An 11912-nucleotide genomic window follows, 5' to 3' on the forward strand; every position below is an offset into this window, starting at 1 on the left:
TTTATTACATCTATAGATGTAATGGAAGTGGGGGCGACCAGTTTTTCTTGTGTCAGTAGTGTGATTAAACTAATGACCTGTATATATAATTTATTAAGCAGGAGCATCAACAAATCTTGAACAATAATTGTCTACAGAAAAACTTTTATTCTTATCCAAACAATATACATTTACAATGCATTTAAGCAAGTTAATTTATATTTATACAAATCTATATGGCCTAAAGATTATAGCGTATTTTGATGTGTGAATACCAAGTTACATTATTACATGAAAATAGTGTACTCATTTTTAAAATATTCTGGGTAATAAAAATAAAAAACTAATGATACAATAAAATTGAAGCATTAGTCAAAAAAAGAAAAATTTCACTCAAGATCTATGTGAACTCTGCTTGAAAAAAATCATTTTGAAATTAATTTTAAAAAAAATTATGGTTCTTTAGTCAATGGAATGATAGCAGCAATTATTTAACGATTTCATGATTATCCATTCATTCCAATATACTTAGAACTGAAAAATAATTCATAAGGTTTAGATAAAACCATTTGAAATAATGATTATAATTTTTTTCTTAATTTGCTTAATTCAAATCTAATATAAACAAGATTTCCTCTGTCAAGAAACTTATGAGGGAACAACATGCATGTTCTTCTCAGTAAGTTTTGCAAAGGGAATTAAGAATATTTAATTGATGTTGCTTTTTTTTGCCAACATTTTAAACCTTTGCACTAGGTTTTAGTTTTAAGGAGAATGCACCATATTTTATATGTTTACTTTTGTTAGATTCTTATTTTAATTTTAAAAAAGTAAAATTTCCCTTACCACTCATCCACTGCGCTCCCTCTTGTTTTAATGGGGCTCAGATTAATAGTTTTCAAGTACAATATCAAACAGATTTAAGGAAATACTAAATCCAAACTTGTTGGCTGAATGACAGGATATACATAAATATGTATACAGCTTACAGTATAATATATATATCTTAAATTAAAATTGGTCCAAGACTTTTATTTTGCAACATGATGGGATTTTCCTTTCTGGTGGTGCTATGCAAGAGTCCAAGAATCTCATCTTTTCTCATAACAGGAAGTTATCTAGTTATAAAAATAAATAAAAGGATTTAAAAAAAAAAAAAAATATGTGTGACATATGTGTTGACCATGCTAAACGTATATATGTTATTAAGTATAGTTATATAATTTTGCCATTCTAAAAATAGTCTGTACCTAAAAAGAGCTACTGCGTTAATGTGTAGACATGGCCCTGACCTTAATAGTTATGAATTATTACTATAGGTGAAGGCAGATGTTCAGTTAATTTGATGCACATTGAACTAATCTAAAAGCAACTATAACATATATTATGATTTACATTTTCATGGAAAACTAGTTTTTCAAAAATACAAGTACTTCAGCTTATGAGAAAAGTACATAGGGAAAAATTGCAGTACCTTACCTTTAAGAGGTGCAACCAATCATTGACTTTTCAGGAATGCATGCCTTTTTCTTGCATTTCCAAACATAACTGTAATTATACAATTAGGCATATTGGTTAATTTCTTTTGAAAACATTAAAATTAAAAAATAATATTATTAAATTGAAAACGTTGTTGTATCAAACATACAAATTATCAGACAATTTTTCCTAATTTCATCTAACAGTTTATTGTAAAGGAATGGCCTGCACAACAGCCAAGGTATATTAGGCATTCATGAAAGATGAATGTGCTTAAGAGTGTTATAAATAAAAAAAAAACTAGAGAAAAATGTTAAATTCCATCCCAGATATTTGGATGTTGCTTGACCATGAAAATCACACAATTCATAAAATATCTATCTATTAGATAACTAAAATAAAAATTGTATAGTAGTACTTACATTAAATATTGAATGGATGCCCAGAGAGTAGAAATAGTATAAGTATGATCCTTGAGCCATTCTGGTACATCATCAGAACTGGTTGCCATGGTTCTACTTGTTAATAACTGAAACATTACAAACATTTTTTTTTATTTATAATTTATCACAGACTAGAATAGAAATGTTGACAGGAAAAATACCAATGGTTAGAATACATCTGATGCTACTTTTGTAGCCTTATTACTGGTTAAAATGCACCAAAACTTCATTAATTAAATCTGATAAGAAACATATAGGCCTATGTATCACACAAGTCCAAGTTTATCAGTGTCATAGCAAATAATTAACTAGATATGTGAGTTTTATATTAAAGTACTGAATTTCAGGGAATAGATCCAACTTGACACCACATCATTTATTATTTCATGAACTCATGGGTCTGGGTATGGCATGGAATGGAAACTATTATTTAATATATATGGGGTGTAGGCAAGGCATGGATTATAAATTGTCTTGTATAGATTAGATTGGGTAAAACTGCCAATCGAAGGTAACTTTTACTGATAGATCTGGATCAATTATAACTTTATGGGACCTAGGCCTGCATAAATTTAATCTTTTATTTATATATTTTATGTACATATATAACTAGTCTAGAATCTATAATTATATCTTAATAATAATTTTTGTAGATGTCATATAATTTAGATCAACATATTAAGTATAGATCAGTAGATTTAGAATTTTAGCTAGTGGAATATTTTTATATTCCTAATCTGAACTGGATCTATATATCTAGAATTTAGATCAGTAGATTTAGCATTTTAGGTAGTAAAAACTTTTATATTCTAAATCTGAACTGGATCTAGATCTAATTATTCTAGAAGCTTAGATCTAGAAGACTAGTTGTCAAGATTTGACTACACTTTGGCTAATGCACTAGCTTAGTAGGCCTACTAGATAGATCAAGAGACAGAGTACTAATAGACTCGTCTTGCCTCGTTGGGCCTCTCAAATCAGCTATAGCTATAGACTTTAGAGACAATTTAGGAAGGTGAATATCGATCCAATTCAAAGATCTACAATCTACATGTTAGAGTCTAGCTAGAGATGCTAGATCTAGTCTAGAAGGCTTATCAATAAAAAATAAAATCAATCATTTCTAAAGTTTGTAAAATTATATGTAGATCTAATCTATCTATTTATAATATAATAAAAATCTATGTCTACTTTTTAAATATTTAAAATGATATGGCTGGTGATATTAATTATTTTAATTGAGACATTGACATACTGTCACATACAAAGTAACAAAATAATTAGATCTTATACTAACTCATAGACTCATACCATATTATTGTATTAAACCTTCGAGTTTACGTTCCACTATCTTGACTTGACTATATTGACTAAATAAAGGGCACTATGATTATAGATGTAGATTATTATCTATGATGATGATGTTTATCAACTGGTAGATCTATAAGTAGTATCGTCACTTTAAGTATAATCAGTATAACCACTGCATTCGTTTCATTCACTGTCTGTATCAATAATCGTGTGAATGTGATGTGAAAGTGAAGTCTAGATTTAGATAGAATTGATAGATCTACTATTAAAAAGTATTAACTATACTAACTATAGTGTCTATACTATAGTATAGCCAGTATGACTCGTATGAGTATACTCATAAACTGTAAAAGTGTATAAGTATAGCTATACTAGACAGACTAGATGATCGATAGATCTAGACTCTAGACTAGATCTATAAATAATTAAAATATTCATATTGACTTTATAATTATTGACAATTATTTGAATTATTGATCTCATGTATGGTCTAGATCTAGATAAAATAGAGTGGATCTCATGACTGTCTATATTAGATCTATTGATTTTTTTTTAAACGTTAAATAAATCTAGACCTTAGTCTTTAACTTTAGTCTAGGTGTTGTAGATCTAGATCTATAGTATATTATTCTATATTATACAAGAGATCTAGATCTAGATCTATTTATAAGTTCGGTTTTTAAAAAAATCGCATTCGAAATTTTAAATACCCAGATTTAAGTATTTATATACCCATATTGGTAGGTCCGAGTTAATCATTTATTAGATCTATTAAAGCATGTCTATATAAAAGATTATTATTTTAAAAATATATTATTATATAAAAGATATAGTTAAGAATATTTACTTTAAAAAATTAAACAAATGAATTTTTCACTTTTGCCAATTAACACTCTGGCTAGCAAAAAGGATGACTCCTCAATACTGTGAAAAGACGATAACTGCATGAGTTGGTTTGGAATTGTATTTTGTAAGACTAATTTTCAAAACATATCCTTCATGAGAGAGAACGAAAAAAGGTTGTCGAAAAAAAAAAAAAGCTGGCTGGACTACGCAAATAATGGACCAGCCTCTCTCTCTTGATATCTTGTTAAGAACATTGGTGACCGGGAAAAGTGGATGGTTTGGTTGCGCGGGACAGATGATAAAAATGACATGTACATAAAAAAAATTCCAGATTTTGTGTAAAATACCCAAATGAGGAAGTACTGGAAACACCTATTTTAACGAAGTGGCCTTAAAAAAAAATCTTTTGTGACGATCCATTATTCAGGGAAATTGTATCTATTTTATCAGATAGTCAGAAAATGGATTAAGTTTTTACAGATCTAATAAAATATAGTGTGGGGAAGTTTTACTCTCAATGAAGGTCAATCCAAGTGGCTCTCGGAGTAAATTTCTTCTTTGGCATCCTCATCGATTTTTCAAATTGGTATGGTGCGCGAAAAAAGATGCGCAACGGCACTCTGATCATAAAATCTCGAAGCTGGTGTTCCATTAGTATAGTTCCATGATTAATACAAGTAATCAGTAGCTAGGATACGTTTAACATTTAATTACAAGGCAGTTTTGAACACATATCATCACTAAGATAAACTTCATCACTAGGTAGTTTTTTAACAGTTAAGGCTATAACTAATAATGTTAGGATTCTCATCTCTAAACTATTCTAATACATCTTGTCAGGGTTCTATTTCTTGCTTGGCTTATTAAGGGTTACTCCAATACAATTCATTAATACTTGCTTGTTCTTGCTTTGGCTTGGCTCGTTTGGGGGGGGGGGATTATTGCAATTATTACTTTTAAGAACAATCACTATTATGAACAACTACTACTAAACACACTTCAACTCCAACGGAAACATAGATAATCCTTTAATATCCGACAGAGCACAAAAATGACAGCCACTCTCAAGGTATGTGTACATAAACATCAATCCAGGAAAAAATAACTGACTACCAATTTCACTCTATCATACAAGAAAAATAAACAAAGGGATATAACTCTTTCATACTTAAATAGTAACAAAGAAATAACGCATTCTCTCTCACCATTCCTGCCCCTGACACATCTCATTGCTAGACTATCATTCATCCGATTTTTCGTGCTAATTGTAATATGTCTAATTATTTATTTGTCTGAACAAGACGTGGTGAAATATGTAGGTCGCAACTGTGTTTGCGTAATCCACTGAAACATTGTAGGCCTACTCATCCTAGATCCTCGGAATAGAAGACATTGCCATTAATCATTTACCTATAATGAATGAAATTAGTAATACAGTAATACCTATAATCACTATGCTATCTTTAACACATACAATATCTAGGCTACTTCTGATGTCTGATCATTATTGCTTTTAGACTAATGCACATTGTCAGGATCTTATGCACAGTTATGTATAGCCTACATAAAACAAGAAAAAAATAATTAAAGACAGTACCTCCCTCAATAACTAATGAGAGTTGTTATTCTCTCCCAGAGAAAAAATCTTGGTTAAGCGAATGTGTAGATCTACTACACTTTATTATATTCTAATGACATGCCTTTATATCTAGACTTAAAAGACAGTGCGCAAGATGTTCCTGAACATTACTGTATTAATCACTTGAATTGAAAAGGACCTACATGTGGAAATACACGCGAGTGTAGTCTGTTCAAGATAAAGATTTTCTAGTCCTCAGGCCAAATTTAAATTAATTTCTTTTTATACTTTGAAAAATTATACGGCCAAACTACAGTTTTCCCGGTGTGGCCAACTAACCAGTAATTCTTTTCCCAACGATAATGTCTAGGAAAATTGTTAGAGCCGTTTTCGAGAACCATGTCCGCCAACCCAGGCTTTGCCCACTTCGATTGTGCAACATGAATGGAGGCATTGTAATGAGTGCATATTAACTACATAATCAATCACAATATATTTGGCAGATCATAATGTGTTTATTCTATTACATGTACATAATAAGCCCCAGTGGCTACTGTTTTCTTTATTTTCTAGCTGATTATCATACAAAGAAAATGTTCTTGGAACTGGTGACCAACTAGAAGTCTACTCATTGCTTCTGGTTAATATTTCTCATGGCGTGATGTATGCAATTTTCCAGAAGACTTTGGTCCTTGAAACAAGTTTATAGTTCGAATGATGCTTCCGGTACTGGTGCCGTGGAATGACGCAGTCACCACTTTTTCTGCAGGGCCAGCCTAATTGGGAATCATATGACAACATTACACAGTTATGTATTCGTTGTTTAATTAGAGTACAATAAATATTTATCTTATAACATTAAGTCATGCAAAGGTTTAAAAATAGTTTTTTGTTCATGCTTGTGTTAGTATTGATATAGTCATTTGTGTTTATTGAAAAAAAATTGCACAAAGCCTAAAAGAGTTTTAATTCTTTATGTATAATTGTTTATTTTCTTTTTTAATCTATCATACGATATAGAGGATAAGGATTTGCCTAATGGTGTTACTTTATGTCTATGAACAAGCTCTGCAATTTAACATATGGGTGGGGTGATGTCATGTCATGCCAAGTCTAGAGATCATACACTTCGTCTAATAATGGCCTGACAATGGTCAATTACCATATTTTTTGTGTGCTCTAATTAGGCTACATCTGAATATTTTTTATTTGTTTAAAATGAGTTATTTTCTTCGATTCCGAAGATAAAGGATGAGTGCAGTATTTCACGTGACCACGTAAATCCCAGTATATTTTGCCACAAATGAAGACGATCTGTTGTATTTCGGGAGTCTATTTAATTTTCTTTCAATAAAACCCAGATCTAGTGCCTAGTCGGAATACCAAACAATTTCCAGAAACATAAGAATTACATGTTAACTTTATTGTTACATAATTATGTTTTAATCTTCAGTACGAAACCGGATCACAATGGCACAAAGACCATTGCAACAAAAAAACAAACTAAAACTGTAAAGCTATATTACGAAGTCTACAAGGCCTTCCTGCAGGGAACAGTACCAGGAAAAGAAGAAGAGGCAGACAGCAAAAGCGACAGGAAGATAACAACAAAGAATGTGATAGAAAGAGATTTTAATCAAGGCAAAAGACAGTGGAATGGAAAGAGACGGTCAACATATCTTGCTTAGTGCACCAACGGTCAAACAGATTAATGAATATATGTAGGGAAATAACCGTAATTTTTCTGTAGAGTATGACATTCGTGCTAAGTAAGACATTCGTGCTAAGTAAAACAATCGTGCTAAGTAAAAAGACAATCGTGCTAAGTAAGACAATCGTGCTAAGTAAGTCATTCGTGTTTTTTGTGTTTGATGTATAAGTTGAAACCAACGACCCTTCGATGAAACTAATTTGACTACTTTATACACATACATGCCATACCTCTGGCTCTGTAGCGTCTGAACGAGATACTGCATCAAGAGCAAATGTATTCTCTAATTTGCCCTGGGCATTTCGTTTCTGTTTCATCGTGTTACTGTCGACTTCTGCACTCTCCAGTGCGTCCGGCAGACTTCCGGTAGATGTATCATCCTTTCCTTGATTGGCGCCCATTTAGAGACACCCAGGACTCAAATGAAACGATAGATGGGACAGTGGGTAGAGAAAAAAGTTTTTCTTTTAGTTAGTGTTTTTTTTAAGAGGAGGGGAAGATTTGTTTATAGTTTCTTTTAATCATTAATGCCACTTAGCTACACGACCCACGTGGCTAGACAGTCCAAGCTGTGATCTACATATTTAGCTTCATCAAATTCAGACAAAGCCACTGTCTGCTATTTTTGGAATTATTTTTTTCAGACATCTACACCTATCTTCTGCAGTAGATTTCTTTTTGGTCTCAAATGTTGCCTAAATCCCGCCTCCTTTGTAAGAGATCCAGCTGTTTTTTTTTCGAAAGCCCACTTGCTTCCAGGTGCTCTATACCAGTTAAGGCATGCTGGCGTCTGAGGGGATTTTAAAAGCGTTTTCGAGAGGGACAGCTTTCACGCCGTCCTCCTTTCAGCTCGCCAAAAGGATTACATTTGATCGTTTCTTAGATGAGCCCAGATGTCAAACAGCAATAGGTTCCTCGACACTGTCCACTCCGGCGTTGACCAGAACATTGCAATACATACCGTGTTCTAGGTCATCGTTTGCCAAGGATGTGAGAGTGCTGAGCATCGTCATGGAAACAGAGTCAATGTCTTCACTCTAGCCTGATTTTTTAAATATTTTTTAGATTAACTGTTATTTCGGCAGTTGTGTTTATGTTTGTAATGTTGTTACAGCGCCTTGAGCCTACAATTTGTTTGTTAACAGCGCTTTATAAATAAAATTATTATTATATTTACAACAGATTATTACTGTTTTACATAACATTACATTACTAAGATATGCTGTACATGTAGTCCGCATGTCTAGTTATCGACTCTTGCTGATTTTTCCATTAACTCTTTCTCTCCGTAATTATTTTCCTCGCTCCGATAGAATTATTCATTTTGCTCATTTGTATTTCACTATCCTGATATTAAATTTCAATAACTTTTTTTGTTTGTTATCAGAAAATGTTATATTTGGTATCGAATAACAGGGGAATGCATGCTCTTTTTTTAAATGTCACAAATTAAAGTCTATAAGTCCGAAAATCAATTTAGTTCAATGGGGTCAAATCAACGTTGGCATCGTCAATTAGGAGAGAAAGAGTTAAGGGATTTGTATTTTTGTTCAACATTTAAATTGTAAAGACTATATATTTCAGAATCTAGTATATGGCAGTTTTAATTTATGATATATATATAGGTAATGATTTAGGAAGACTGAACAAGAAATGGCCTGTGTGCCAAAGAACAAATAAAGTAAAGTTCCCCTTTTAGACCTTGTGATCTATAGGGCAGATGATGTAAAGGTCATCCGTTTCTGTGGCCACGGTTTATGAGGGTTTCATGTGGCCAGCACCACGACCAACCGCCTTTACTTTTCCCCAACTAATGTCAGGTACCCATTAGAGCTGGATGGACTCAGAGGCTCCCAAAGATTCCGAAATTAAAACTCCCAGTCTCCATCAGAATTTGAACCCTGTACCTCCGGTTCAGAAGCCAAGCGCTTTACCGCTGAACCACCGCGCCTCCAAAGAACAATAAGGCATGTAATAAAAGTACTATAATGCGTGTTTCTTGTCTTAAAATACTATCATTTTAAATCACGATTCACATATTTAAAAAAAAATTACATTACCTCTGATCATACCCAATGATGATTGGCGTTATAGTCCGAACTTTAGTTGAAAAGCGTTGACCAGTGATTAATAAAGTGCTTGCTGATCATAAAAACAATTAAAAAAAAACCCACAATAGTCAGGTAATTAAATCCAGCTAAACATCCCTGTGTTTCCCACAACACTCTAAACTAAAATAGTTATGTAGCCAACGGCGTGATACATGTCTACAATCAATGTGTAAGCTCAGGGTAATATGTCATACAGTAGGACCAAGTGAAACCATATCGTGTCGTAAATTAACATTTAAACAGCCAATAACTGTCAAGATAATAGTGGATCGAGTTACCAGGCAGAGTCAGTTACTGTAGCCTAGCTTTGTAGAGATCTACCTTTGATTACAATATATTAAGTATGCGGGTATTTCCTGTATCGTTTAGACACGAGGAACTGTGTCTTATCTTTAGAATCAGATTATTGTAATACTGTCAGTTATACTAAATGTGATACTGCTTGTGGTACTGTATGTGATACATTGAATTTGAATTTGAATATATTTGAATTCTGATAATCAGCTACAGTCCCTGGTTGACAAACCATCTGCTGCTTGCCAGAAGTTCGGCTTAAACATCAGTCAAAGTAAGACTAAGATACTTGTCCAAAACACAAACACTGCACCTCAAGTAAGCATTAATGGCCAACCACTAGAAATTGTTGATCACTTTTGTTACCTTGGCTCCATCATATCCAACAACACTTTACTGGATAAAGACATTAACAACAGGATAGCCAAGGCAATGGCCACCATGTCACGGTTGCAGAAAAGAGTCTGGGACAACATATTGCTGACCAACAGTACTAAAGCCCTAGTCTACCGGACCTGTGTGTTGAGCACCTTGTTGTACGGAAGTGAAACATGGTCAACCTACTTATGGCAGGAAAAAAAGCTGAATGTCTTCCACCTCCGATGCCTAAGGCGGATCTTTAAAATAAGGTGGCAAGATAAGATAACCAATGATGAAGTGCTACGAAGATCAGGGTGCCAGGACATCCGCTCTGTTATCAGCAGCAGACGCCTTGGCTGGCTTGGCCACGTTCGTAGAATGCCAGTAGGTCGACTTCCACAGGACATCCTGTATGGCGATCTAATAGAAGGCAGGAGAGCCGCTGGTCGCCCACTTTTACGTTATACGGATGTATGCAAACGCGACATGAAGCTCTTCAAAATCGACACTGGCAGCTGGGAAGAGGTGGCACTGGACAGATCCACATGGAGAGAGAGCATAAAGGTAGGGTCACGGATTGCAGATGTCATACACAACAGAAGCAGAAAGAAGGGTGAAAATGCAACGGCGCCTGGTGATTACATATGCCCAACCTGCGATCGCAGCTGTGTATCGAACACTTATGTAAGATTGTTCTTTATTGATTTCTCATCAGCTTTTGACACTATACAACTTCATTTACTCATTGAAAAGATGAAAGCGTTGCAGATTAGTCCATACATAATACTATGGGCTAATGAATTTTTGACCCAGAGAGCTCAGAGGGTTAGGGTAAACAATGTTATATCTAATGAACGCATAGTTAACACAGGGGCGCCCCAGGGGGCTGTGACATCGCCATTGTGGTTCATTTTGTACACCAATGATTTTCAATCCGAAAGTTCTTGTTGCTCCTTCACAAAATTCGCTGATGATGCGGCTCTTCTTGCCCTGCTCTCAGAGAGCTCAGACGTAAATGAGTATTTCAAAGAAATAGAACACATTGAAAAATACTGTAAAGATAATTTTTTATTATTAAATGTAAAAAAAAAAACAAAGAAATGATAATTGATTTTCGTAGGGACAAGAAGGAAAATGATATTGTTTCTGTAGCTGGAGAGACTATTGAAATTGTGCAAACCTTTAAATATCTTGGTACTATCCTAGACAATAAACTAAATTTTACTGCAAATACTGATTATATCAGCAAAAAAGGGCAGCAAAGATTACGATTACTAAGAAAACTGTCCTCGTTTAATGTTAGCGAAAAGGCCTTGGATATGTTTTATCACGCTTACATCTCCAATATTTTAAGTTTCAATATCACTGCCTGGTATGGCAATCTGGGCATTAAAAATAAAAATAAACTTTATAGAATCCTAAATGCTGCTGGCAAAATCATTGGCAAAAAACAAACCCCATTTGGGCAGTTGTTTGAGACAAGCATCTATAAAAAAGCTAACAAGATCCTCGAAATAAAGAATCACCCTTTGTGTCAGGATTTTGTGATTTTACCATCACAAAAGAGATGCAAGACACCGATAGCAAAGACAAACAGACACAAACACTCTTTTGTTCCCCTGGCAATTAAATCATAAAATAAGAACAATCTGGTATAAACTTTGTCACATGTAAATTATGAGTGAGTCTGGTGTGAATGTACACTTTGGTTTCTTATAGTTATAATGTTTTTTGTTTGGTGTAATGCACAAATTGTAAGACAAATTTCCTTACGGATAATAAAGATTATTATTATTATT

General features: G+C 33.5%; 1 protein-coding gene and 1 long non-coding RNA gene across 3 annotated transcripts; both read right to left on the reverse strand.

The window, feature by feature from the left end:
* Positions 1–320: 320 nt before the first annotated feature.
* Positions 321–3832, reverse strand: LOC129923579 (uncharacterized). Of its 2 annotated transcripts, XR_008775547.1 has the most exons (5): positions 3788–3832; positions 3213–3446; positions 1881–1987; positions 1459–1527; positions 321–1097 (listed from the first exon to the last, which is right to left on the reverse strand). It is a non-coding gene; the product is annotated as an uncharacterized LOC129923579 (long non-coding RNA). The 2 variants fall into 2 exon arrangements; XR_008775546.1 differs by lacking the exon at positions 3788–3832 and having other exon boundaries at positions 3213–3623.
* Positions 3833–5078: 1246 nt separating this feature from the next.
* LOC106055332 (uncharacterized) lies at positions 5079–7771 on the reverse strand. Its single transcript, XM_013211548.2, has 2 exons — positions 7579–7771; positions 5079–6413 (listed from the first exon to the last, which is right to left on the reverse strand). The coding sequence occupies exons 1-2, from the start codon at positions 7747–7749 to the stop codon at positions 6279–6281; spliced, it is 306 nt and encodes a 101-aa protein (XP_013067002.1). The 5' UTR covers positions 7750–7771; the 3' UTR covers positions 5079–6278.
* Between the last annotated feature and the right edge of the window lie 4141 nt (positions 7772–11912).

The sequence above is a fragment of the Biomphalaria glabrata genome, chromosome 17 (genome assembly GCF_947242115.1).
Source record: "Biomphalaria glabrata chromosome 17, xgBioGlab47.1, whole genome shotgun sequence".
In the NCBI taxonomy this organism is placed as follows: Eukaryota; Metazoa; Mollusca; class Gastropoda; family Planorbidae; genus Biomphalaria; species Biomphalaria glabrata.